The sequence below is a fragment of the Mesocricetus auratus genome, unplaced genomic scaffold, assembly GCF_017639785.1.
Source record: "Mesocricetus auratus isolate SY011 unplaced genomic scaffold, BCM_Maur_2.0 Super-Scaffold_100010, whole genome shotgun sequence".
Classification (NCBI taxonomy): Eukaryota; Metazoa; Chordata; class Mammalia; order Rodentia; family Cricetidae; genus Mesocricetus; species Mesocricetus auratus.
In genome coordinates, this window is record NW_024429194.1 from 21904129 (window position 1) to 21931205 (window position 27077).

Here is a 27077-nt window from a genome sequence, read left to right on the forward strand (position 1 = left end):
GAAGGGGTGCGGTCACAAGACACAGAGGTGTTCACACTCTGAAGCCTACACCATGCTGGACACACACTGGGGGAGGTTGTGAGTAAAATCACTCCCACCCACTCCCAGAGGGACTTGTGGAGCCCACTGGCTTCTAAGGAAAAGCTGGAGGGCAGCTCCAGCTCAAGCCTGCTGCCTTTCACCTTGTCCCTCCCTCCTGCCCATCTGCCCTTGAGCACCTCTGCAGGGTCATCTCCTGGGGCAGGGGCCCTGTGTGAACCAGCCTCCAGGTCTTCAGGACCGGTGAGGCAGCCTCTGGCCCATGGCTGCTGCCAAGCTGCAGCAGGAAGGTGTACAGCAGGTCAGGGAACAGGTCTGGGAATGTGTCGTCCTGGTCCATCTTCTCCATGAGGAGCCGGACGGTGCACAGTGTCTGCAGGGAGAAGGCCTGGTCCATTCGACCCGGACTTCCCTGGGGAGCCCGGCACCTGCCTCTGCACTCACCATCAGAGGGTCCACAGCTGCCAGGCGCCAGATGTCAGCTTTGGAGGTGGCGTTTATCCGGGCGGCGAACCTTGACTGAAGCCGGCCCAGCAAGCCACGGAGCATGGTCCTTGAGAAGGGTACATTCTCTGCCACAGCCAGCCACACCTCTGTCAGATGGCTAGAAGGAACAAGGTTAGTGAGCTTCTGGCAGGTGAGCACACCCTGTGTCACCCCTTGGTGGCCCCTGTGCAAAGAGTTGAATTCCAGATCACCGGAGCCATCAAAGGATCTATCAGGCGAGGTCCATCATTTTCTCCAGGGTATCACTGAGAAATTCACAGCCCCTTGGCCTCCCCAGACCTCTCATCTGATGACTTCCTGGGAACAACCAAAGATGTTTCCAAAAGCCTAAAGAAACATCAAGTAGCTTGCAGGGATCTTTTTTAAATCAGATAATCCCCCCAAAGTATCTTTCAGGAATTTGGGAAGGAGAACAGTCACAAGACAGAGGTGTACTAGCGGGGGGAATGAATTCACATCCAGGCACACCAGTTAATGCTCTGGGCTGATATTCCAGGAAGACACTTTTCTCTCTACATGCTACAGAAGAGAATAAGGCTCCAGAGCACAAGTGACCTGCCAAACTACCTTTGAAAAATGGATTTCTTGAGACAGGCATGGTGGTGCAAGCCTGTAATTCTCCCTTGGGAGGTAGAAGCAGGAGGATCAGGAGTTCAAGGCCAGCTTCAGCTGCAAAAGGCGTTTGAGACCAGCCTGGGCTACATGTCTCAAATTGAAGCAAGCAAACAAAAAGACAAAAACAATATTAAATTAGAAAGAAAATAGCTTTTTGACTACAAGGCCAAGCCTACTGCCCTTCTGCAAAGGGAAATGCCTGTGGACTGATACTTAGTATGCTGGATACAGAGCATGGAATCTGGAAAAGTCTAGAAGTGAAAATAAACAAGCCTAGCTAATAAACAGACAAGGAGACAAATAAACTGTGTATTTGGACCCACAGAGCTGGTACAGGAACTCAGGCAGGAGAATTCTGAATAGGGAGAGATGTAGCTTGACACTAGCAATGGGAAGCTGATGCAGAAATGGGCGCACACTGCTCTTTAACACCAAATACAAGAGCCACGGGGGTGTCTGAAATTCTGCCAACACTACATGCCCCGGCAAGACTTTGGGATGTGAAACTCAGCCAGGCGTCACCTTTGTGGCATCTGCTGTGACCCTGATGAAGGGACCAGCTAAACCACTTCCAGGCTTCTGATCCATGGGAGCTGTGTGCCAACTGGCACATTCTTCAAAAGTTTCCGAATCACTGTGGTTCAGCAGCAATAGCTAACCAAGACAGATTTGGAGGGAGTGACAGCTAGCACTTGGTGTTGCCACCAACAAAGTCCTTAAGGCCTGCGTATCAGCTGATAGGTGTGCACTGTATGGTGGCCCTGCCCACCCAGCTCTGATCCTCTAAACGCCACCTTCAGAAAGTCACCAAATATGAACAGCCCTCCCCCTCGCACCCTGTAGGCCGCCCTTAGGACACGCCACACCCCAGGGGCACCACACCTGGTATTCACACACACCAGCCCCTTTGGCTGTGGAGCTGAGGCCTATTGGGAAATGTTCTTTTCTCTGCTCAAGTTGGCCTCATCTCCCTGATCAACACCGACTCGGCTGCCCTGCAGGATGACCATGGCTTCTTTCTGGGCTCCGCCCCCCAAGTGAATTCTGGATTCTTGGCACACTTATTTCCTTCCTACATTTGGCATGCCCCTGCCTATACTCTGGAATCGCAGGTATTAGTAAAGATAAAGTGAGAAAGACGGGAGTTGGCACCGGAGAGATGGTTCGAGCACTTAAGAGCTGGTACTGAAACGCAGAGGACCTGGGTTCAGTTGGCAGCGCCCACACCAGGCAGCTCACAATCATCTGTCACTCCACCTCCAGGGAATCTGACATCGTCCTCTGGCCTCTGTGGGCATCTGCACACACATGCCATATGTACCCACATACCCGGAAATAAACAATAAAAAAGTAAGAGGGGACTACTATCTCTCGGAAACTTAGATAAATCTGTTACTTGCCCTCTTTTGACACATTCTGAAAGGCACAGAGGTGGGCTGAAATGTCACAGAGTCTCAGAAGACAGACCCAAGGAGCCATGCCTTTTTTTGTCCATGCCTCTGTTCCCCACAGGGAAGGGCTGTCATGAGAGAATGCTCTCGGCTCTTTGGATGTTGTCCTAGAAGGGACAACCAGGACATGAGAGGAGCTGTGAGATAGAGATTCAAGTTCAACCTCATGAAGTCATAAATCTGGGGTTCAGGCCAGTGTCTCGCCAGAGGCAGGTGCTTCCCACATGAGACACGGGTACAAGGCCTTGCCCAGGATGTAGGCCTCCCAGCCACGTCCACGTCCCATGGCACTCACCTCTCCATGGGCAATGGCTGCCTCAAAAGCGATGTGAGGACTGTCTCCTGGTGGTAGTGTGCCAGCAGGAGGATGCCTTCAATGAGGTGCCGCCTCACCTCTGGGTGGTCCACCACCGGAAGGTGGACCAGGATGGCACCCAGTATCTCAGCCACCTGAGGAGGGGATAAACATCCTCTGGGGGAAGGGGAGTGTTTGGGACTGGTGCTGGTTATTTTCAATTGTCCACCCAACTTAGAGTTACTTGGGAAGAGAATCTTAATAAGGAATTATCTAGGTTAGGTTAGTGTGGGCAGGTCTATGGGGGGTTGTTTTAACTGTTAATTGGAGGTGGGAAGACCCAGCCCGCTATGGGCAGCAGCTTTCCTAGGCTGTGCCCTGCACTGTGTAAGAGTAAAGGAAGCGGGAAGGAAGCAAGCAAGGACGCCCGTGTCGCTTTCTGCTCTTAGCTGGGAGTATAATGTCACTAGCTCTTTGACTGCCCGCCAGTGATGGGCTGTATCCTGGGATTGTACACCAGTTCAACCCATGTCTTTCCTGGGTTGTGTTTGGTCAGTGTGGGTTTTCTTTTTCTTTTCTTTTCTTTCTTTTTTTTTTTTTTTTTTTTTTGGTTTTACGAGACAGGGTTTCTCTGTATTGTTTTGGAGGTTGTTGGTCCAGCCTGGTCTCGAACTCACAGAGATCCGCCTGCCTCTGCCTCCCGAGTGCTGGGATTAAAGGCGTGCGCCACCACCACCCGGCTGGTCAGTGTGTTTTTATCACAGCAACAGAAATGAAACCAGTTCAGGGTCCCTATAGGACACCCCTCTTTCAGGGAGCATGGTGGGTGAGTTAAACCCCCGAAGTCTTCTCTGGCAGCCCTGGGTCTCTTCCTCCTACATCTGCATTGCGTCTTCAGCTGGGGCAGTTGTGTGGTCCCTCATCTACTCACTGACCAGTAGCAATTCAACAGCTTTCTCATTCTAGAACTCCATTCCATCCTCCTTAGCATCCCTGGTTGGGGTGGAAGCAGTCATACTTCCATAGCCCATACTTGTATACACTGGTCAGTCCCAGAACCAATCCCAGGGGCCTCCTGGGCTTGGCTACCTTGTCCTCCAGCTCTTTGACCCGCATCTGGAGGAAGATGCCTATCCAGGTGACAGCAGCCCTGTCATGCTGCAGGTCCATGGCCCCAATGTTCTCACAGAGCTTCTGGATGAGAGAGACAACTTCATCGCAGTTAAACTCCGGGCAGACCACCTAGGACCAGAGCAAGACAGGAGTCCAGGCTCCCTCCACTCCCCTATCCCAAAAGGCTAACTGACCCAGCCTGTAGCCGATTTCCCAAGGCTTCAGAGTGTACCCAGCCTCTCCCACTCCTCATCATTGCTTCTCACTCTGCCTGTATCTCATACGGGACATCCCCATCTTCACAGCTCTGTCTTGCAGACATTCTCTGGCCTCATCCTGCTGCTATACAAACTCCCATTGGTACCAGGAAGGCTGCCTCTGCCCCCGGGGGCAGAAATGACTTTAAGTCCCATCCCTTTGACTCTCAATACCTGCTGTCAGGTTCTGAGCACTTCTACCTATCAGTGTGACATTAGCAGCTCAGGAACTAATGTTAGTGTAGTGGTTTGAATATCAATGGCCCCATAGGCTCTTATGTTTGAATTCTTAGTCACCAGGGAGTGGAACTCTTTAATGGGATTAGAAGAGGTGTGGTCTTGTTGGAGGAAGTGTGTCATGGTGGGGAGCCGAGGGAGGGGGGAGTTGAAGTTTCGAAAGCCTATGCCAGGCTCAGTTTTTTCTTCTTATGGATCAGGATTTAGCTCTCAGCTGCTGCTCCAGCACCACACCTGCCTGCCACCATGCTCCCCACCATGACGACAATGGACTAAGCCTCTGAAACTGTGAACAAGCTCCCAGTTAAATGTTTTCTTTTGCAAGAGTTGCCTTGACCATGGTGTCTCTTCACAGCAATAAAACAGCAACTAAGACTGTCAGTGTGCAGTCTTTCCCACAGCACTCTCTGTATTTACTAGGGACTTGGAGAAGTCAGCCCGGGAATGTCAGATATCAGCCCTGAATGTCCCCAGGCACTACAAGCCACTACAATACAGATGAATCAGGTGTACCAAAGGCTGCTGAGAAGTGACCTCCCCCATGACAATATTGTCTATACAGCCAGCAGATGGAAGTGAGGCACCCTGAACACAGCCCAGTGTCACCTTGGCGATTCTGGAGGAAGCACTGGAAATCTTGGCCATGTCTGTCTCCTGGAGGTCCTCCTTACATTTCTCTAGTTCCTGCTCCTTGGAAGCTCCCCATAAGGAGCAAGTCTGGCTCACTGTTGGGAGTATAGTCAGAATGGTCAGCAGGAGAGTGGGTAGCCTGGGCTGCCTCCAGCATCTGTATGTCCCTCCCCTTCCAGCCTCCATTCACTGTTCCTTCTACATGATGGACTCTGGCACACAGCACTCCCACACACGTGTCCACTGTCCCTCCAGCTCAGTTCTATCCAGTTCTGCTCTTCCCTTGGCATCTGCAAGCTGAGTAAGTCCAACACCGTGCCCTCAGTGACTCAACCTCATCCAATGAGCTTCTTCTTCTGGAAGTTTCTGTGACCTCCTAATGAGCTCACTCCCCTCTCTTATGTTGGCCACATGCTTATCTTCTTGCCTGCCTGCATACGAGCTGCACTTCTATCACAGGCCAACACCAATACCGTAAGACTAGCCTTCTCCCCACTGCATCCCTCATGGCCCATGTCCTCCCTACCGTGAAGATCTAGCAGGCTGGACAGGACATTAGTTGAGGCCAATCGGGTTCTTCTATGAACATCACAGGTGCATGGAGCAATGAGTCCAACCAGTATGCCAAACTGCCCCAGCTTCAGGGGGATCTGAGAGACAAGAGACATGAGGACTCAGAGCTCCACATTCAATACACACCCAAGGCCACCCAGGAGGAGCATACAGGGCAATTAGAGTGTGTGAGGCCTGGCCACTGTGTGCCTTCCATTCATGTTCACATCTCCTCAGTCCCATAGCTGAGCTCTTGGAGGTCAATCAACTAATACTGGAGAAATTCTGGCTCAGGATCGCCCCCAGGCAGCTCTGCTCTGCACTACTCTGGACTTCTGAATGCCTGACACATTCCTACAACTGAACTCCAGGTTCCAACATGAAACCCATTCACTAAATGAATGACCTAGGCAAGGGCTTCAGTAGTCCCTCGTGTTCCCTGTCTGTAAACGATGCCACCTCCTCTTTCAGGGAATGTTATTAACCTTGATAGTAGAATCTAGGTGGCATATTGTGTGTACCACGACACTGAACATCCTGTAATGTCGGTCTAGGCTCCTTTTATTTGACCAAGCCTTCCTGTTCACCTCCATTTAGGTGTTTCTGTGGCTTACCACACACCACCCCAAGATCTGAGGTCATGCATGTCCTCTAACCCCGGCACACCACTATGTTGTCCACAGCCATCTCTAAGAATAAGACAACCAGAGCTCAGAGCCATCACAGGTAGAAGAAAGACCCCACACGTGGGTGCCCATTAATCAATAAAATACCATCTTGTCTTAGATTTCTGGGGTTGGTGATACTTGTACAGCTTGACTTAAGATTAGTGATTCATTTTATCATCCTAGGTAGATCCCACCCTCTCCCCCTTCACCTACCCCAAAGCCCAGGTGTCTTCCCAAGGCACTCCTGGGACAGAGCTTGATCTGCCTCTGACTAGAAAGAGTAACTATTCTGTGAATGTATCACAGAGTGGCAGATGAGTAACTATTCTGTGAGTGTATCACTGAGTGGCAGATGAGTAACTATTCTGTGGGTGTATCATAGGTGGCAGGCAGTGGGATAGAGGTGTCAGGACTCACACAGACACCAATGCTTTGAACATAGATCTGCATGAGATGGAGATGGAGGGTCATGGCTTTCTCCCGTTCCCACTCTTTCTCTGACAAGATCCACTTCTCCAGGAGCTGTGTGTGGATCCCAGAACACAGAAGCAGTGTTAACACCCTGGCCAGCCCCACCCTGACCCTGGTCAGCATTCACCTCATGGTCCCTCCCACTTGGAATCTGACTTCCATGGTTCTAGACACCTTCTTCTCAGAGTCTACTGGAATTGAGGCTATGACCAGAGTGGGAGTCCCACAGAATCCTCACAAGATTGTAAGTACTTGAAAGTTGTGCTTGGCCCAGCTCCAAACAGGTTGGTACCGAGACCACCCTTCAGCTCAGGTGGTGCTGACAGAGACATACTAGTGTCAAAGGGTTGTTTGTTTGTTTGTTTTCCAGTGCAGTAAACATTGCTGTTATTTATATATGAAATGCATTCCCCACCCCCATACACAATATGTACTGAAACCCTGGCCACCAGCCTGTGGTACTACCACTGGGAGGTGATGGCATCTTTAGGAAATGGGACTTAGTGAAAGGAAGTGACGTCAACTGGGATGTTCCCTTGCAGGGACATTGGGATCCTGTCCTCTCTTTCTGTTACTCTTCAGCCATGAGGCGGCATATTTCTACCCTGCCCTTCTGTCATGATGGCTAGTCTTGCCACAAGCTCGAAGCAATGAAAGCAGACAGCCACAGACTAAAAGTTCTGAAACCACAAGCATTCCCCACCGTTTGGCTCTCAGGTCACTTTCCAGGAAGGGTGGTGGCCACCTCTGGCTCTGCACCCCTCTGGCGGGTAACTCACATGCACAGTCTCCTGCAGCCCCTTGGGGTCCAGATGCCTCTGCAGGAGGCCTTCCATCAGCTGCTTTATGGAATTCAGGGCATTTGCATACAGGGTCTGAGAGAGAGAGAGAGCATTGTGCAGCCATGAAAGGCGCATATACCATATATTCACTTACTAGTACTCTTCAGGTGTCCCTGTGCCTGGACTGGGAGATGAGATGCATCGAAGTGGGGCTATGGGAATGCATTGTTGCTTGTGGGAGGAAGGCAAAATGGTATATGAATCTTCTGCACATATTCTCATCTCTCATATCTAGAGATCTTTAAAATCATTTGCTGAAGATACTGAGACCTATGTCTATCAGACTGGGTCCCTGACAGCTACAGAATGCATCTTCATACATAACACCCCACTGACCACTGGGGTTCAACATAGATGAGAAATGAACTTGAATCTACTTAAACCGCTGAGGCTTCAGGGCTTACCTGTTACAGCAGCTAGCATTAGCTCATACTTACTAATGGAGCTGCTCCAAATTGCTGTATTGTAGGTGGTTTGAGAAAGTGGAGCCTACCTTGGCCAGTGTAAACTTCCAGGTTCTTACCCAGAAAGCAAGGAGGCCTCACTGAGGAACCTACCTTAATGGACTCATTGTCTTCCCCTGGGGGTTGGAGAGAAATAACAGCGTGTATGCCAATATCCATCAGCTCCATGCTTTCCTCTGAGGAGTAGGAAGGCTTCAGTGTACTAAGGAAAGAAGTGTCAGCAGCGAGAGTGGTCACTAGGAGCTAAACCCACTCCGCCCACTGGGCAAGGGAGGCGTGTCACAGACCGAGTGAAGGACCTAGCACCATGGCTCAGGGCTCAGGCATGCCTCCCTGACTAGGAACCCTGTTCTGCCTGACCACCATCATTCCATACTGTGTCTGTGATGGACACAGGATTTGAGGGCGCAAGGCTCACTCTTTCACTTCCTGTTGCCTGCTCTGAGCCTAGGAACCTCCTTTCTCCCAGATCACAAGCACCACATCAGCCCTCCCAGCCTGGTCCTGGTCTGGGGTTTTCCTTATCATGACTGGAGCAGCAACAAAAGCTTGGAGTTGATCATCAGTGTAAAGGACTCCACATGGAGAGAACCTACTGAGTCAAGGCCCGTGGGAGCATTCTCGCCTGAGTAAACACTCAAGGGTAGTAGCCAGCACATTGCTGGTTCGTTCTCTCTAGGCCTGGCACAAATTCCAGTTCACAATCCTGGTGGCTCATTGAAATCACCTGGGCATCTTGTTAAGGGCTCCCAAGGACCATGTTCAGGCTCTAGGGCTCCTTACACATTCAATTGGGGCAAAATGAGTTCTATTAACAGCTCCCAGGGGGCCACCATTGTGCCACAGAGCTGAGACATGCTGACTTGAGAAACTCCTCCTGCCTGTTCACCACTCACTCTGTGTGTGGTGGGGGGCAAACTCTGAAACAAACCTAGTCATCCTGCTTACGCTCAAGTCAAAAGTCAAATGGCAGCTTGCATCAGCCTTTTTGACAACCCCAATTGTGCAGAATCTGAATTATATTTTCATGACAGACCCTTCTTTTTAATTCTGTCTGTACACATTTGTCTTTTTTCCCAAGTCCTTTCAGGCCTTGTCTAGAGTATAGCAATTAGTGTTCCCTTGAGGGCAACAGAACATCTTCAAAATCTGCCCTCTGTAACTCTGCTAAGAACAGCCCACATATCTGCCAGTCACCTCCTTATCCCTAGAGTAGCACCCAACTTGAAAAACTCCTGAGAAGTCTAAAGAGGGATGGACCCTACCTACTGAGCTAGACCATTGTCTCAGGGAGTTACTGAGGTGGAAGGCTTGAAGTAGCACTGGGGGGCCGTCACAGACCTTGTCCTATCATCAGGAGGCAATAGGCGCTCTGGCAGGCCCCGCCCAAGCTCACCTCAGTTTCGAGAGAGCATCCATGGCCATTGACCTCACTGGAGAAGCCAAGTGGTCAGGTGGTTCTGCTTTGATGATGGCCTGTCAGGCACAAGAAGGGTGAACTGTTGGTCACCCAGAAGCTGAGTAAAGACACAAAGGGCAGTGACATGATCTGGCGCCAGGATAAAGAGGGCCTGGGCATTTCTAAAGAGCTCTAGAAGAATGCCCACATTCTTCAAGGCTCATTTAGCAGCAAAGCACAGGTTGGAGGGGGATGGACACAGTGGGCCTAGGCCTCCCACTCCCAGGGCCACCAATGACTTGATGCCTGTCCTTGGTCACACAAAATGCACTTTCCCAAACCCAAGTTCCCTTGTCCTGTATCCGACTTGATGCTTTCTTAACAGCTTGTGTCAGGGTTTTGTAAAGTGTTGGGAAGCCACACCCTTTTTCCTGTTCCTCCTGCATCTCACTTTCCCCCAAGGACTGCATCTGGGGCAGTATATAATGATCTTCCCAAGACCCCATCTTTTGTAAGCTTTGAGAGAATGAGGCTTGACTGATACGTGGGTTTCATCATCCTGTAGATAGTTGACCCTTTCTAAACTTCACCAAAGTTCTATGCAAACGATAACGCTAAATCCTGGCTCTAAATGGCCTCTTTCTGCGAAGTATCCTCCTGTGGAAAAGCACTGGGACTGTAGCTCTCACCACCTCACTCCCACCCATCCCGACTGGGCCTCTGTCTGCTGGTCCCCAAGCTGGCGTCTTCTGGGCACAAGTCTAGCGAGGCTCCTGCCTGAGTTTTCACATTCTTTTGTGACCGTGAAACCCTCTATGATATACTGGAACTGTTCTCAGAGCCGATGGTCCAGCAGGGCAAATCAAGAGTTGGGCAGGAAGGCTTCACAGCCCCCAGAGATATGTCATAAGGCATCCCCAAGGAACCTCAACCAGGGTGCAGTCAGAGAGCTAGATCCCAGGCCACCCAGGACTGGGAGAGCTCTGTCCCACTGGGGATCCCTGCCCCACTCACAACAATGAGGCTAGTAAGAGCTGACTTGTGGGTAAACTGGAAGTCCTCCAGGTCCTTGATGCTTTTGATGGAGCTGGTAACCTGCACAACACTCTTCATGAAGGCCATTTTGAGGCTGATGTCCTATGCCCAGAGGAAGAATGTGAGGGAGAACCTGTTTGCAAAGGACTCACAGGAGCCCTGAGCCACGCCCCTCTCTCCTGACTCCTTCCCCTTCTTTGGAGAAGCATCCACATCAGGGATGTTCTGAGTGACAGCCTCCTCACCTGCCTGTTCTTCAACCACAGTGCACGGGGTATTGAAAATGGCCACAGTGGTCATTGTTATGTTCTGTGTATCTTTTCATGGCTCGTGTGTGTGCTTGTGTGTGTGTGTGTGTGCTTGTGAAGACATGGTGTATGTGTGTGTACGTGTGTGTGAAAGTCAAATGCCAATGCTGAGTGTCTTCTTCAATCGCTCTCGAGTTTATTTTCTTGAGATGGGGTCTCTGATTAAGCCTGGAGCTTATAGTTCAGCCAGACTGGATGGCTCTTCCCATCTCCACGACCTCAGCACTAAGAGTACATTATCTTTGCCGCCATGGTTAGCTTCTTCATGGGTGCTGGGGACCCGAACTTAGCCCCTCATGCTTGTACAGCAGGCACTTTTAGTGACTGAGTCATCTCCCCACCTCCCACTATATGTATTTTACCACAACTTTGAAAAATAAATTCTTCCACATTCATCTACTTTGCCATTCCAAAAAAATGCCCATACTTTTGTGTCTTCTTGAAGACAGCCCGCTTTTCTCCTACGTAAAAATGAGTAGGTTAGAGGTGAGGGTGAGAGAGTAGGAGAGTATGGGAAGAACTGAGGTTCACTTTGCACTTCTGGGGACCCCACAGTCACCTGCAGGACGCAGGGGAGGACTGCTCCCTCGTCCCAAGTATGACCCCAAAGCTCAAGTGTGAGCAATGTGTTCCCCAGAGGGTGATCAAATAGGACCCCCAGATGTCTCCTAAGTGTAGTGCCCTGTGCACAGCACAGGCTGACTCTTCTCCACAGTCTGAGTGTAGTGCCCTGTGCACAGCGCAGGCTGGCTCCCCACCACGGTACTTTAGGAAGGAACCCAGAACCACATGTGGGCTACCTGGCAGCTGCTGGAGTAGTGGTGGATGATCTTAGCAGTGATGGGGTAGTCCACATGGGTGAGGAGCATTTGGGGGTGGCAGTAAGAGGACACACAACTGTACATCACCATAAGGGCACTCTTCACCGTCTCTCGCCTCCAGGGATGGTCCTTCTGCATGACAGACAAAGAGAGTAAGGGGACTGGGGAGACGGCTGCCTATCACCCAAGTGTGAGGACCAGGGTTTGGATTCCCACAAATGCTGAGTCAGTGTGACAGCCCAGCTGCAATTCTAGTCTCAGAAGGCAAGAACGTGATCCCCAGAGCAAGCTGGCTGGTAAGGCTAGCCAGATCAGCGAGCTTTGCGTTTGACAGAGAGATCCTGTTTCATTGAACAAGTAGAAGAGTGAGTGAGGGTCGAGATAAGTTCTCCACATGCATGCACACACATGTGTACCTGCATATACACACCCCCACAATATTCCTCTACATGTGCAAACATGCATATGGACATAGCCATACAACATGCATGTGAGAAATGGGGAAAAATAAAGAAAGACCACCTGGGAGCAGGGAGTGCTCCACTTGAAACCAGGAGGGAGCAGGTGCTACACTGTCCGAGTGGGGGACAGCCTCTGATTGAAGAAGCTGTTAAGTCAGTATTGAGGCATCAATGGACTGTTCTGTGTGCCCTAAAGCACTCCTTCATTTCCTCAAACACTTACACATTAGCACTTTTATTGGGAACAAACTACATGTCAGGCATTGGGCAAGAAGGACTGAACCAGACCAACCGGAATCTGCCACCCTGGGAAGCTTCAGTCCTGTGACACATGCCAGGCCCATCCATTAGCTGTGAGAGGAGGTTGGCATGGACATCCCTAAGCAGAGACTAGCTGCACATGTCATACTTAGGCACCTCAGCAGGTGCCGTTTCACCCTGGAGGGAGGGGAGCGCTGGCTAAGCATTAGATAAACACTATTAAGAGCATTAAAATCACCATTGTGACAATGATGGGTCCATTAAGTTCTTGTGGTAAGTGTTCCTTCTGATGCTCATTTTACCATAAAGAAGGGACGATGGGGATTCGCAATTTAACCCCCTAGTTGGTGGTTGTTGGGCTCAAGCTTGTTTCCTTGGCTACCTTGAGCAAAGGGCTACCAGTCAAGCAACAGGCTAGACCTTACACTACAACTGACTGTTGGGGATGCTCTGAAGATGTCTTGGGGAAGCTGTGTAACCATCACTGTTGCTCCAACTCCCACAGGTGTGGCCCCAGCCGCGAATGACTCAAGCAGTCTACTCCAGATGTTCCCTGAAAGATCTTTGTTTCTTCCCTGGGAGCCCAGCCTTCAAGGTGGAGCCCAAGCCTCACAGTGAGGAGCCTTACCCTCCAGGCACCAATCTGCCAGGACTGCTCTGACTCCTGGATCCTCTCCTCAAAGTCATGAAGCACATTCAGCACCGTCTTTACCTGGCCCCGGGCACACAGGCCAAAGCACAGGATCACACCCTGCAGGTAGGGCAGCCAAGGTGAGGCTGTATATGTATATGTGTGTGTATATATACATATACATACACACACACACATATATATACACATATATACACACAGACACATGTATACAGACATATACACACACATATATACACGCACGTATACAGATACACACACACACACACACACACACACACATACACACGCACACACATACACACGCAGGCACATAAATCCAAATGCCTCCCAGATCACAGAAGATCGTAGATAAAAGGGACCCAGGGTATCCTCACCTCCCGGTCAAAGTCGTTGCTGTAGTCTGTCTTGTACAGAAGCTCCAGCAACAGCACCTCCACCCTGTCAGCCTCCAGGCCCATACCTAAGGTGAAGCCCAAGGCCCTGTACAGAAAGCCCTGGAGAGGTGGGAGAGAGGAAAGACCTCAGGTCTTTTTACTCCCAGACTCTGTGTGCACTATTGAGGAGCACTGGATACACAGTGCAATAATTCAGGTACTGCTGGCCCTGCTGACACCTGGCATGGCAAGCTCCGCCCACTTCTGCTCTCTTTCTGCTGTTTCTCTGAGAAGGCAGCCCTCTCTGCCTCCCTCTCTCTGTCTCTTCCCCCTTTCTCTCTTCTCTTTTCCCTTCCCTTACTCCCTTACCTCCCCCAGTAAACTTTCCCCAGAAGTTCTGTCTGTAGGTCTGTCTGTCTCTCACCTGCCGTTTGTCCCTTGCCTGCCATGGGATCCCCCAAGGCCCTACCTCCCGCTGTATTCCTAATACATTGTCCTGATCTTTTCTAAACAGATATTTGTACCCATTTAATACATCCTTTAAAATTAATAAATTAATATTCACTTTGCTCTGGTAAGTCAAAATGTGTAAGGACAGGCGTATTCTGCACTTTAGTAGTGGAGGTCAGCTCTTTTCCTAGACACGTTCAATCAAACATGTTCCCACCCACAAATCCGGTTACTTTCTGACATAAGACAATGCCAGCAAGAGGCAGAATGTCCTTGCTTTGATGTGCCCAGTCTGAGGAGATGGCAGCTTTGGGTCTTGGGGGGGCGGTGATGAATCTGGAGATAGACTACAGGAGGGGTCACCATCTTAACTCTATCCATGAACATGTAATGATTTCTAATTACCATGATCCTCTCTGATATCTCTCAACTATTTTTATAGTTTTACAAAGAATAAGAAAAAATATTTTCCAATAAAAATATTGCGCATGTGACCATGAACCAGAATGTTAAAGACAAACAAAAGATTTTTTAAGAATCTGAAGAAAGGAAGGAAGGAAGGAAGGAAGGAAGGAAGGAAGGAAGGAAGGAAGGAAGGAAGGAAGGAAGGAAGGAAGGAAGGAAGATCATTTCCTCTCCTTATTTCTTCTTCTGGTAGTCATGGGACCACCTGATTTGATGTAAATACCACGAGCCACGCCCATCCCCGGAGGCTTCTCCCTTCACAAGCCACTCCCATCCCCGGAGGCTCCCCTCCCTGCCTGAACTACGGGGTCCTTGTGAGAACAAACCTTTTCCAAAGAGGGGCTGTCGAAGGTCTCAATCTGGTTGTTCAGCTCTTTGCTGAGGCGCAGGCTCCAACTGGTGCCCCGGGTCTTCTTGAGGGAGTTTCTCAAAAACTGGCAAGTAGAAGTCCTTGGTGGGCAGAGGCAAGGAATCCCCAGCCTTGCTCTCAGCTGAGTCCTGGGAATGCTATGTGACCTGAATATGGCCTTGTTCTTTCTGGGCTACCTTCTGTAAATCTCTGAAACCTCCAGTCAACAGGTCTCCAACCCAGCGCTAACATTCTGTGTGTCTGGAGCACGGCTGTGGCTTTAGAGGTCACTGGGAAGCAGGTTGTCCCTGCTGCTTTCCCAGGCACTTGGCTCGCTCAGTTCTCACTTCCTCACACACACAGACATAGGCGCCATCTTGCTAAGTCCGCGCTGATGGGGAAACGTGTACTTGTCTACGTGCCAAGGCCATGGAGTCCCCTCCTGCGTGTTCCTTCACTTCCCCCTTACTCTGGAGTCAGAAGACCATTCACCTCTTTACCTGAATTAGCTTATCCTCCCAGGCCTTCTGGTTCCAGGTGAACTCGGTGTGCTCTGTGGGAGAATACACATGGTCTCACAGGCTGCCCTCTTCTGCTGCTCTCCCTGGGTAAGCCTCCTGGCCCGGGTATCTGAGGCCTCCATGAATGAGCTCGTCACATTCAGTATTTCCCTTCCCACCTACCCGAGACAGACACCCGGTTCTGAAGACCAAAGGGGGTCTGTTCAGGTCCACCAGACCCTGGGTTCCTGTCATTCAGGTCCCATGAGTAGTAAGTGCCCAGAGTGCACACAGAGTGGGTACTTCACCTTCCAGGTACTGGACCAGCAGTGGGATCTCCTGCTCCCACATGTCAGCCATGGTGGGGGCAATGCTCTGGCTCAGGGTCCTCAGGAGGTTGAGCATGGCAATCCCACGGCCTTCTCCTTTGTAGGGTGATGACATCAGCACCTGGAGGACCCCACAATGAATCAGTGGAGCAGAGGTCAGGCATCTAGTCCCTGTCTTGGTGTTCACTGTCCTGGTAAGGAGGAAACTGACCAGGGTAGAGGGCACTGTGGGAAGGAAGGGGATGGGAGGCCAGACCTGGGTTCCTCCCTGACCCTGGAACTCAATGGAGCATTGATTGGTGTCCACGGGACTGAGTCTACCTGGGGTGGTATTCTTGACATAGGAATCTGAGAGCAGATCCCGGCCAGGTCCCCAGACACCTGAGCACACTGTCCCTGGTGTGTCTTCTCAAGAAGAACAGCACGGACCTCAGGACACTGTTCTGTCCAGCATCCAGCTTTCTAATTGCACCCCTGCTCCCTCCTCCCTCTGGAGCACTCAGAATGAACTCAAGCAAGAGGTGTCACTGTGCACGGATACCCCAGGCCAGCATGTCAGCCACTCACCAGGAGACGGGCCAGAAGCTTCTGGGGTGCAGGCAGGTCCACTGAGGAAGCAAGAGGAACCGAAGATGAGGTTACGATGCCTGGCTCATGTCAAGATATGTCCTATATCCCCCAAAGGAGACACTTCTGAAGGTGACTTCCCAGAACTATTAATATTATCCTCACCCCAGGTGAAGACTGGGTCTGCCCAGGGGTTTTCTTATGAAGAATATCATTGGCTCCTTCCAGAAAGGAGGGAAATTTTGGCCCATGGGCCAGGTCTAGATGATGTCTTTTCAGGTTGTGAATGTTTACTTTTCAGTGGACATGCCAGAGCAATGGTATGCCTCCTACGGTCCACCTTGGCCTCTCCCCAGGTAACAGTAACTTGATTCCCCACCCTGACTCCCTCCTGTCCAGTCTATCAGCTTTGAGGATCAGTTGAGCCCTGAAAAGCAAAGCAACAGCACTCAGATGGAAGGAAAAGGGAGGGGCAAGGGCTGGGCTGCTGCAGGAGAGCCATGGCTAGTTGGCTTAAGCTTCTTAGCTTGCACACAGACAGCAGGCCCTGCCCTCTGTCATCCTTGGATGGGAGAGATCCCCCTAAATTCCGTACCCCCAGTCATGCCTGACCCTGTGAAGACCCGGGGCTATGAGAGAAGCCCCTTTGGGACCAAAAGTAGTCGGGAAGGAGGAGAGCAGTGGCATGATGGGCAAGGTCACCTGAGGGCTTGTGTTATAGTGCCTGCCCCACGTGGACCACACAGGGTCAGTTGACACAAGAATTGGTTGGGATGCTACAGTTCCTCTAGATGGCAAAGACCCATAGAGGCCACAAGCTAGGTTCAGGAGCTCCCTCCTTGCTCCTGCCCAGGGTGAAAGCTGGGGAGCTGGGGATATGATTAATGAGCTACCAGGAGGGAGTCTGCAGGGCTTTAACCCCTCTCCAGACATGGCAGGGAGGATTCTGGCCATTTCCTGGAGAAGGGGCAGTTTCACTGATAAAGACACCATGAGAAGAGTCACAAGGAGCCCGTCCACCTGCCCACTCTGACTGGTTGACCCAGGGATGCCGCCCACCATGCTTGCTCTTTCCGGCCACGCCAGCCTCTGTGTCTTTGCTATGGATTTGGTTCTCTGCCAGGTTCGTGAGACTGATGCAGATGGGGGTCAACGCCTCTGTGTAGTCGGTCTCCATGATGTAGCACAGGAGCCTCACCCAGAACTCCTGGGGCAGGGATGGGGAGAGGGGGCACAGGATTAGGTATATATATATATATGTATCCCATGGCTCCCCAGTATTAGCCAGGCTCCGCCCACGTTAAAACCCTGTAGACTCCCTCCTAGTAGCTGTGGTAGGTGTGGACCTTATCTGTAATCTATCCAAAATGCTCACAGGCTCAGCCCTCAGCTGACTTTGCTGCCCACCCTGGAGTTTGTCAGAAGCATCCAGATGGCATTCACCCAGCCCTGGTGGCATCATATCCACTCTATAGCCTGTGTAAGAGTGTAAGCTGGAGTTTCCTCTGGGTCCCAGGGTCTCGGAGTTGCTGACTAGTTCAGGTAATCCAGTGCTGCTTGCCAGTTATGGTACTCAGGTTTGTTAACTTGACTGGGCAAGTTGGCACTTATTAAACCAAATACTAGTCCAACTAGTGCACATGTCGCATAGCTATGATCAAAGTCCACAGTCCATAAAGAAGATTGCCCTTGAATGCAGGCAGTCCAAAGGCCTGAAGAGCAGAACACTTCAGAAAAAGACAATTTGCCACAAAACAACAGCTTTCTCTGCTGCCTATAACTCCAGCTCACACCCTCCAGGTTGTAGCCTCCGGGTGCAGCCTTCTGTTTATAGCCTCTACCTCATGCCCTCCAGCTTGCAGCCTCTAGCTCACATCTCCGGTTGCCATGACATAGGAAGTATCCCACCTATGGCTTTGCTTCATGGACAGTCATTGGTTCCTTTCTTGATGCTGGTACAGTTTTTCTTCACATCTTGTTGCTGTGTCTCATCTATTGTAATTAAAATCTGGTACACTTATTTTTCCTGTAACCCTGAGGCCATACCGAGTCTTTCTTGCTGAACTTACTGAACTGCAGAGTGCCAGCAGAGGAACTTTAAAATAATGGACACACTTCAGGCAAAAAGGCAAGTGCTACATGTTGAGACCTACTGGGTGCCAGCCACTGCTCTAGCCACTGGGGGTTCAGAGGTGGAGAATAGCTAGGTTTCTCTACCAGCCTTCAAGATGGAGCCAGGAGCAGTCATCATGGCTACAGTAGCCACTGGGTGGGGAATGAACTCACATTGGTCATGCCACTGATAGAAGAAGTTATGATCTTCACAGTATCCATGGTTACTTTGTGGACCATCTTCTCTTCCAAGTCCCTCTGATAAAAGCATTCCCGGCGGTTTGTCTGGAAGACAGAACCAAGACATTCCTGCAGGCTGGGGCTGGCCATGGTCTCAGAGGTAGTAAACTTTGCTCCCCAGGGGACTCCCTGCCCAGACAGGGGATCCTAGGATGTTAAGGGCTATGCCTGGGCCTCATGCCTGGGAGACTGTGCAAGTCTGGTGGATACTATGAGCCTCCACAGGTAGAAACAGGTACTCAGTGAGGATTTCCTTGCCCAACACTTAGTAATCCATTTCTGAAGTGCAGCTGTCCCATGGGGTGAGTGTTGGAGGTCACTCACCAGCTTGTAGGTAGATAAGGTGAGCTGGACAGACACATATTTCAGACCCCAGCCTTTGATCTTTTCCTGGAAGCCTGACAGAACCAGCTGGCCAATGATTCGTAGAATTGCCATCCGAACCTGCAGGGACAGGGTGGGGACAGCTGGAGAGAGACAGGCTTCAGTGTGGAGGTCTGCATCTAATAATCTTGTGACACAGACCCCTGGGAACTGGGGTGCTCTTGGCTGGGAGGCATTTCAGGAAATACCTAGCTCCTAGCCACCCTGGCCATCACCCCGTTCCTCGTGTTGAAATTTTACAGTTCACTCATGAGTGTCTCAGTTGGGCCCTTCATAGACATTTTCATCCCATTCTTAGTCTTAGCAGCATTGTCTGGGAAACCCATTTTCCCCTCTGGTCTCCCTCAGGTACACAGTAAAGCACGCTGTGGTGGGGGTGGGGCACAAAACTAGTAGTTTTCCTCAAGTCTATGTGGCTTCCAGATTTTGAAGGCAGCTCTGACTTCATCCAAAAACTGACAGAAGCAGATGCAGAGATCCACAGTCAAACACCAGGCTGAGCTCTGGGAGTTCAGTCGAAGAGAAGTCTATAGAGACAGCTGAACCAAGCCTGCAGGAACTCACAGACTCTAGACTGACAGTCGTGGAGCCTGCATGGGCCCTGTGTGCATGTGGGCAACAGCTATGTGGCTTTGTCTGCTTAGAGGACCTGTGGCCGTGGGACTGGGATCCATCCCTGGTGCGTGAGCTGGCTTCCAGAGTCCATTTCCTGTGGTGGGATACCTTGCTCAGCCTTGATGTGGAGGAAGGGGTTTGGTCCTGCCTCAACTTAATGTACCAGGCTTTGCTGACTCCCCATAGGAGAGTTTGGAGCGGTAGATGGAGGGTGGGTTTGGGGGACACAGGGGGTAGCAGAAGGATGGCTAGGAGGGGAAACTCTGGTTGGTATGTAAGATAAGAAAATAAATAAACTTTTAGAAAAGAAGACAGCTCTGTTTGAATCTAGTCCCAACACGCATGTCCTGCCCCATGTTCCTTAGAGCCTCTGTGACCATCTCCTCCCTGGCACTGTTTTCCCTGCCAGAGCAACGTTCCAAGCTAGCCGAGGTTGCCCTGCAGCCCGGGACCGTGACATTTGGCTAGCTGAGGGTGTGTTGGGAAGCATGTCCCCCAGTTACTTTTGTCACAAGCAGTAAAGACTAGTAGACAAACCTGTATGTCCAGTGACCATTGCTCCCTGCAGGCAGTGTCCAGCCACACTGCTTTGAAAATCCCTGGTCCTAGATAAGACCTTGTCCCCACTCCAGACTACTCCATCTGAGGCCTCCACCCCTCAGCCCTAGCTACCAGGACGGGGTCGCCTCCCTATTACCTTGGACCTAGTGTCAGAAAGAGTGTTCTTGACAACCCGGATGGCCAGGTAGATGGTCTTGATGTTCATTTTGGGCTCTGAAAGAGAAAGGCCAGCCTGGGGAACTACGGCTCAGGAGGACATCAGGTGGCTTGCCCCTACACGTCACATTCAGTTCCCTCTCACAGACCACAGGCTCAGTGTCACTCCCTTAGGACCTTCACTGCCAGGCTCTCCCTGAGCACAGCCTTCTTTTCCCAGGACCACATTCATGTGAACCCATGTCCACACAGGTGCAGGTCAGAGGTCCATGCTCTATGTCTTCCCTACCATTCTCCACCTTGTTTTGGGGACAGGATCTCTCAATGAACTTTGAGTTCAGCTCAGCTAAGCTGGCTGACCAATGAGTTCTGGGGAATCCACTTGCTTCTGACCCCCCATCCTAGCATGGGTTATAGATATAAGCTGTTACAGTCAGCTCTTTCCAGGAGTGTTGGGAATCTGAACACAGGTAGTCATGCTTGGATGACTAGCTCCTTAACCACAGAGGCCTCGACCCAGCCTTGCCTAGGACACTCTAATGTTTTGCTTTAGTGCAGTATCTTGGCCCAATTATCTTTGGGCAACTATCGTTTGAGACAATTGTCAAAAACTGTTAAACCAAGGTTCGGTCCCTATTCAGCTAAGCACCCAGAATTGTTTAGCAATTGGAACCCGTCAATGAAGTGTGAGGAGCTGGTTTCTACCTAGTAACAAGCAAAGAACAGCTCAGGGGCTAAATCCAGCCCCCAAACAATTTGTGTAATAATGGTTAATTTGGTTATTTTATTTTATGTGTGTGAGCATTTTGCCTGAATGAATGTCTGCACAAGGTCAGAAGAGGGTGTTGAGGGTAAACGTTAAGTCTGTGGACTTGGGGTTATAACTGTAAGGTTGAGGCTAACCCTACAACCAGCCTCCGACAGAGTTGGAGGTCAGCAGCAGGATTCGGGCTAACTGTGAAAATCAAGTTCATAGGGCAGAGGTATGGAAGGGTCACAGTGCCGGTTAAGTTTAAGGTTGAAAAATACAAAGCAATCAAGAGACTTGGCCCAGCCAGTAGTAACTACAGAAATAGGTCGGGAGCCACTACCTCTTCCCCTACACTCTGCCCACAGTGCCTGTCTACTCCAGCTGGCTCACCATCCGCGCTCACCACCGCCCTGATCAGGGCCAGGGTCCCCACACGGATGGCCTCCTTGCTCATCTCCACCTGGCTGAAGAAGAACTTCATCAGTTCCTTGGGGTAGGAGCGGGCTGCAGGGCAGAAGGAACAGGTCAGTCAGGGCTGACAGGCTCTGCCTCAATTGCTGCACTCAGCAAGGGGCTGGGCCTCCCCAGGTCCCTGCAGACCTCACCCAGGGCTACGAAACAGTGCACGATCTCCATCAGGTTCTGACTGCTGAACTGCTGCTGAGCCGGGGTCTTGGTGCACACCTAGGGGGCAGTGCGCAGGGCAGATTGGGAGCTGGCAGGGCACTGGCCACGTGGGCAGTCCAGCCCTATATGGTTGCATGCCGGCAGGATGCAGAGGGGAGGGGCAAACCACATCCCAAGGCAGTTTCCTGCTGACTGCTTTGGAGGATGCCCTCACTGGCCTCACCTGGACATGTAGCTCTGTGAAAATGGGGTGTAGCAGCATCGGAGGGATGGGGGTGTTGGTGGTGACGGATGCTTCTAGAATCTGCCTCAAGACCTGCAAAGGGGATGGGGAGAAGGCTGCATTCTGGTTGCTTGCTATTCAGCAGATCACTTGAGTTATGGTACAGGTTCTCCAGGCCCACCACAACCCCATTCCAGATGTACTGCATGTAGAGATTCAGTTTCTAGCAGATGGACTGGACCAGCCCTACATTCCCACTAGTCTGGGATGACTCCTGTGCCCAGTGAACTTTGAAAGTGCACTCTGGGCCATTGAGAAGGCATTCAAGGCTCTTTCTACCTCTCTTGTTCACTGGTGGGGGGAGGGCATGAATCTAAGTCTATTCTTCCTCCACAGTGATATATAGAGGTATCTCCCTAGATCTGTCCTGTCCATTTCTGCTTCTTGCATTCACGGTAAAGGCCTATTTGGTCCATTTCAGTGTGCATGAGCCCAGCCCAGGCCTCCACTTAGAACCTGTAACATCTGTGCTGGCCTGTCCTTGGGGTTCTGACAGGATACGCCCTCAGCTGTAGCCACTAAGAGAGCACCGCCTGTGCACAATCACTATGTTCTCCTTTAAAAGGGCCCTGCCCACTTCCCATGCTCTGTCTGCCCCTCTTTCCTCTCTCTTGCTGTTCCTGTCCCTGGAGGCTGGTCTCCCCCCTTCCTCTTTTTATGATCCCTTTCTCTAATTAAAAAAAAACCCCTCTGCTTGAACCCTGATGCATGGCATCTTTTCTTTCTCTTGGGTCACTTTTTGTAAATTACATCAGTATGGAAGCTCCAAGTCCCATTCCACCTGGAGCTCTAGGCTGTGTCCTTTTACCTAGAAATAAAGTCCCTTTGGGTATAACTGCTTAAGGATCTAAATGGTCCAAGGTTTTTAGTTACAGTAATCCTAAAAATCTAAAGGAAAGCCATGCCTCCCTCCATGGCCTCCTGGACCCTTTGAGATCCGTCTACCTGGAATGACAGCTTATTTTCGATAGTGTCAGGTTCCCCAGTGGGATGCAGAGCACAGACGTTGGTCCTGCTGGCACCATGTGACCCTTGAAGATAGGGTTTCTTGGGTCTGGTCCTCACCTGTGTGATGAAGAGGGCCTCCAGGCCACCCTGGAACTCGGCCAGCAGCAGGGGGATATAGTCATACACCTGTTCCCGCAGGTCATCGTTGGGCAGGAGAAGGCTCAGCATGGGCCTTAGAGACTTGATGACCCCCAGCTTCACCTGCTTAGAAAGTGAGGTCCCAAAGCCACAGCAAGGCCAGGGTCTTAGCCACCCAAACATTCTCCAGCATCATACAGTGTCCAGGCCTCATCCTAAAGCCCCACAGTGGTTAGTGAAGTGGGGCCAGACTATTAGATGTGTGTCCCACTCGTAAGCCAAGTGACCTTGGACAGGTGCTAAACATTTCTGTGCCTCAGTTTCTTTGTTTGTAAGTGGCCCCGCCTCATAGAGTTGGAATGAACACTATGTTCATAGACAAGACATCCAAAGATCTCCTGGCATGGAGCAAGTGCCCTCAAGTCTCAAGACCTCGTCCAAAAGTTCTCTGTGGTCTGCTGCAAAGGTCTAACCCTTAGAGAAAGCCTCCAGGGTCCACACCATCTGACATCCACAGAGTCCCAGTGCCTCTGAGGCTCCAGGGAGGAGGTCAAACCCAGAAATCCTGCAGCAGCACCTTGTGGGGAATGTAACCCAGGGAATGCCTCTGAGCACAGCAAGTCTCACCTCGAGGTCCTGGTGACGAAGCCACACTGTCACAAAGTATCGGTACATTGGGAAGAGTTTCACAGCAAACTGGTCCTCGGTCATCACGGGGTACAGGCTGTCCTCTAGGTGCCTCAGGTAGAACTGCACTGTCTCACAGAACGTCTCCATGGCTGCCAGCAGCAGGACAGGCAGGTGAAACCAGAGGGGTCAGAGTTGGAGTCACTCCTTCCTTGTACACTTTCTTTGGGTTACTTAGTCCCCTCCTCTCTGCTCTGCTAGCCCTGTATAGCCCCTCCCATTCTGTATGTCTAAGTGAACATTGCGCACACAGCTATGTGTAAGCCCTTCCTCTTGGGGCTGCAGAGTCAGTGTGGGGCCACAACCTCGTGATTCCAATATGGGTAACAGCAAACACACCAGACCTTCTTTTTCTTAGGCATCAGGAGGTTTTGGCCCAAACTAGTGTCAAGTATCAAAATCACAGGGCCAGATAATCAGAGGCAATAGCCCCCAAAGATTTTGATGAGTCAAGCCCAACAGGGAATATACTCCCTGCTGTTCCCTTCTCTGTCACCTGGGCCAGGTGGTCCTGACTTGTATAAGAAAGCAGACTGAGCAATTCATGGGGAACAAGCCAATAAGCAGACTTCCTCCATGGCCTCTAGTTTCTGCCTTCATGTTCCTGCCCTGACTTCCCTTCACAGCGGACAGCAAGGTGTAAGGTGAAAGAAACCCTTTCCTTCCCAAGTAGCCTGTGACCATCACAGCAACAGAAACCCTAACTAGGGTGTGACCCAAACAATGTAAGAGACTGAGCAACTGCTGGGGTGAAAACCAGCACACCTCTCATTCAACAAGCCCTCTTCCCATTCTGCATCCCCTTCCCCCTCTGGTACCCTGTTAAAGTTTGAGCCACAGGCCCAAAGGGGACACGCACCACTACAGATCACCTGGCGCATCTTGGCTTCATTGGCAAGTCTCAACATCGTGAATATGGTAGCCAAGGTAATGCCCATGTACGGCATGAACTCAAACACTGTAGAACATTGAGAGACCATGGGGAAAAGGTGAGAAGGGAGAAGGCAGAGAGGGTGAGCCTGTCACCAACTACCTGTAGATTCGAGAACCTACTGGGAAGCCCTTTGCCATGGCTGAGATGACAGGAAATAGGCCGAGGCCCATCATTGATTGAAAACGAGAAGGGGAAAGGCATGAAAGGAGGGGCACAGAGTGGAGGGACAGAGAAGGGGGACAGAGAGCCTTGGGTCAGGGGAAGGCAGATGCAGAGAGAAAGCCAGGGTCCTAGACAGGGCATAGGTCTGTCTCATGGGCATATGCCCACTTTGAAGACCCAGTGTTCTCTGTCTTGGATGGATGATGGCAGATGTTATGGGGACTCACAGAGAAATACAGCAGACAGGACTCACAGACATGGAGAGAAGCCCAAGGTGGAGCCCAGAATCTAGACCATTCCTCCCTCCAAAGTTGGCCTCTTCACTCTTCCGCACTTGCTCAGATTCTAAAGTAAAACTGTGCTTCTAAAAACTAACAAGTTCCCCACTCACCGCCCAAGCTGAGTCCCACTTCCAGGTCTTTTAGTGTCAGTATCTGTAAGCCTAGGCCCTCCTGTGCCCCTGGAACATCTGGTTGCTACCTCCTTTTCTCCTCAGCTCCCAACCAGGCTTCCATCCCCAGATCCCAGGCCATGGTCCCCCTCCTCCAACTGTCCCCTCTAAGGAATTGGACATGTGCTACCTTGGTCTTCTCTGCACTACAGGTGGCTCTGGTTTACAGTGGTTTGACTTCACTGTGATGCCAAGGGCCCTGCTTCCCCCTTTGAGGTTGGACCTTTTCCTATACTGACATGATGCATTCACCCCTCTTTCACAGCCTTAAGCAGCCTACACCATTAGAGAAAGACTAAGCTCAGTCCACTGTGTGGCTAAGCCAGGATGTTAGCGCATCAAATGGGCTCAGTGCATCGTAATTAAGCATATTTTCATTTTTCCATGGGTCCATTTGAATGTAGTCCCATTGTAAATTGAGGAGCATCTGTACTGCCCTTCTCCCAGGCCTCTGACACCACCCTGGGGTGCTCTTGGGAGGCCTCCTAAGACACTGCTACATTGGACTTCTCCAGGCTGGGTCCTTCTTATTCCCTGGGTGACAATGGCTTTGAAACCCACCTTCAAGTCAAGGCCACAGTCAGATCTTACACCTGACCTCTTCATACAGAAATTCCATTTCCTCCTGACTTCTCTGTTGTCCTCTATCAAAACCAGATCCTTCTTTCAAACACACAAACTCACTCCTTGTATTTCCAGTCTCGGGAGTGATTTTCCACACCTCACTGCCTGATACCTTCGCTCCTCCATTCAGAGCACCAGCAAGTCCCACTAGCTGCTGTCCACTATCTAGTGAATATGTCCCAGCCCAAGCACCGCCCTCTCCCACTGGGTACCTCCCATCCCTTTTCTATCTGCACAGTGGCCACCGTTGTCTCCCCGGAACTCGAATTCCATCAGCCAACCGCAGCTTAGAAACCTTTGCTAGCTTACTATGCCTTTAATAAAGCCTAGGGATACTGGGCCTGCCTGTATCCCTCACTTAATGCCTATATCCTCACTCTGCAACTCTAGTCACAGGCACCACTTGGTTCTTCAGAGAAACCAGGTTCTTTCCTGCCCTATAACCTTTGCACATGGTATTCTCAACAAGTGGAGTGTTCTCTCCATCGTGTTCTCCACACACATGACTTTCTCCCATCTTTCAGACTCAACCGGCTATCTTACTTAGAGCCCTCCCCTCTGCTGGCCTCAGACAGCCAACTTGGCTGTCTTCTTCATAGCGGTCATCTCGTAAACGTTCGTTTTCTTGTTTCCTTGCTTGTGATCCCTTTTGAAGACTGGGACCCAGCATCCACCACAGGCACATATGGGCCAAGAGCTCACTCAGAATGTTTTTATAGGTGAAAAGAAGAAGGAGAAAATAAATAGAAACAGAGGTGGAGAGACAGAAAACAGCGTGGGGGTGTGTGGAGAGATAAAGGGGAAGAGGAAAAGAGAGAGAACAAAGAAAAAGAGAATGAGAAACACAGAAATGGAATCTTAGTGGTGAGGATTAGGCAGGGAGGGCCATCACAGAGAAAGAAACAGAAGGGGTAGGGTCAGAAACAGAGATAAACTGAAAAGCAGAGAGCAAGAGGGACCCTAGGCCAACCCAAACCAGCCAGGAACTGGGGTGGGGATCTCAGATCCTTACCATTCCCGTTGGCCAGCTTGGCCAAGGTGACAATGACAAACTCATCAGTGAGGTTGAGGGGCTTGAGATGATGTTGCAGTTCATACATGACCAAGCTGAAGTGATTTCGGGACAGGGCTACCAGAGTCTCACTGGCCACCTCAGCTGTCTCAAAACCCTCCATCTGCAGGGGATAAGAGAGTCACCACTACCACCCTCCTAGGTTCAGTCCATTAGGTTCAGTCTGCATCAGTCCCATGAGACAGCTTGGGCCAGGCTTAGCTGCAGTCCAGCTCCT

At 50.8% G+C, this 27077-nt stretch overlaps 1 protein-coding gene across 4 annotated transcripts in view; it reads right to left on the reverse strand.

The window, feature by feature from the left end:
- Mroh2a (maestro heat like repeat family member 2A) overlaps positions 1 to 27077 on the reverse strand; it is a 37976-nt gene that overhangs the window by 7460 nt on the left and 3439 nt on the right. For 2 of the 4 annotated variants that reach the window (XM_021234165.2, XM_013122150.3), the window contains exons 5-33: positions 26801 to 26963; positions 24477 to 24575; positions 23558 to 23709; positions 22910 to 23053; positions 21785 to 21877; positions 21540 to 21618; positions 21325 to 21438; positions 20164 to 20240; positions 18792 to 18911; positions 18402 to 18512; positions 17175 to 17322; positions 16116 to 16156; positions 15528 to 15669; positions 15220 to 15272; positions 14697 to 14804; positions 13456 to 13575; positions 13055 to 13177; positions 11684 to 11836; positions 10555 to 10677; positions 9538 to 9617; positions 8235 to 8343; positions 7615 to 7710; positions 6782 to 6886; positions 5671 to 5794; positions 5121 to 5239; positions 3997 to 4149; positions 2908 to 3062; positions 484 to 643; positions 219 to 412 (exon numbers count right to left, since the gene is read on the reverse strand). In XM_021234165.2, the coding sequence (XP_021089824.2) occupies positions 219 to 412; positions 484 to 643; positions 2908 to 3062; positions 3997 to 4149; positions 5121 to 5239; positions 5671 to 5794; positions 6782 to 6886; positions 7615 to 7710; positions 8235 to 8343; positions 9538 to 9617; positions 10555 to 10677; positions 11684 to 11836; positions 13055 to 13177; positions 13456 to 13575; positions 14697 to 14804; positions 15220 to 15272; positions 15528 to 15669; positions 16116 to 16156; positions 17175 to 17322; positions 18402 to 18512; positions 18792 to 18911; positions 20164 to 20240; positions 21325 to 21438; positions 21540 to 21618; positions 21785 to 21877; positions 22910 to 23053; positions 23558 to 23709; positions 24477 to 24575; positions 26801 to 26963 (3458 nt within the window). The remainder of the gene's footprint in view (positions 1 to 218; positions 413 to 483; positions 644 to 2907; positions 3063 to 3996; positions 4150 to 5120; positions 5240 to 5670; positions 5795 to 6781; positions 6887 to 7614; positions 7711 to 8234; positions 8344 to 9537; positions 9618 to 10554; positions 10678 to 11683; positions 11837 to 13054; positions 13178 to 13455; positions 13576 to 14696; positions 14805 to 15219; positions 15273 to 15527; positions 15670 to 16115; positions 16157 to 17174; positions 17323 to 18401; positions 18513 to 18791; positions 18912 to 20163; positions 20241 to 21324; positions 21439 to 21539; positions 21619 to 21784; positions 21878 to 22909; positions 23054 to 23557; positions 23710 to 24476; positions 24576 to 26800; positions 26964 to 27077) is intronic. The other 2 variants (XM_021234166.2, XM_021234167.2) reach the window with 2 other exon arrangements.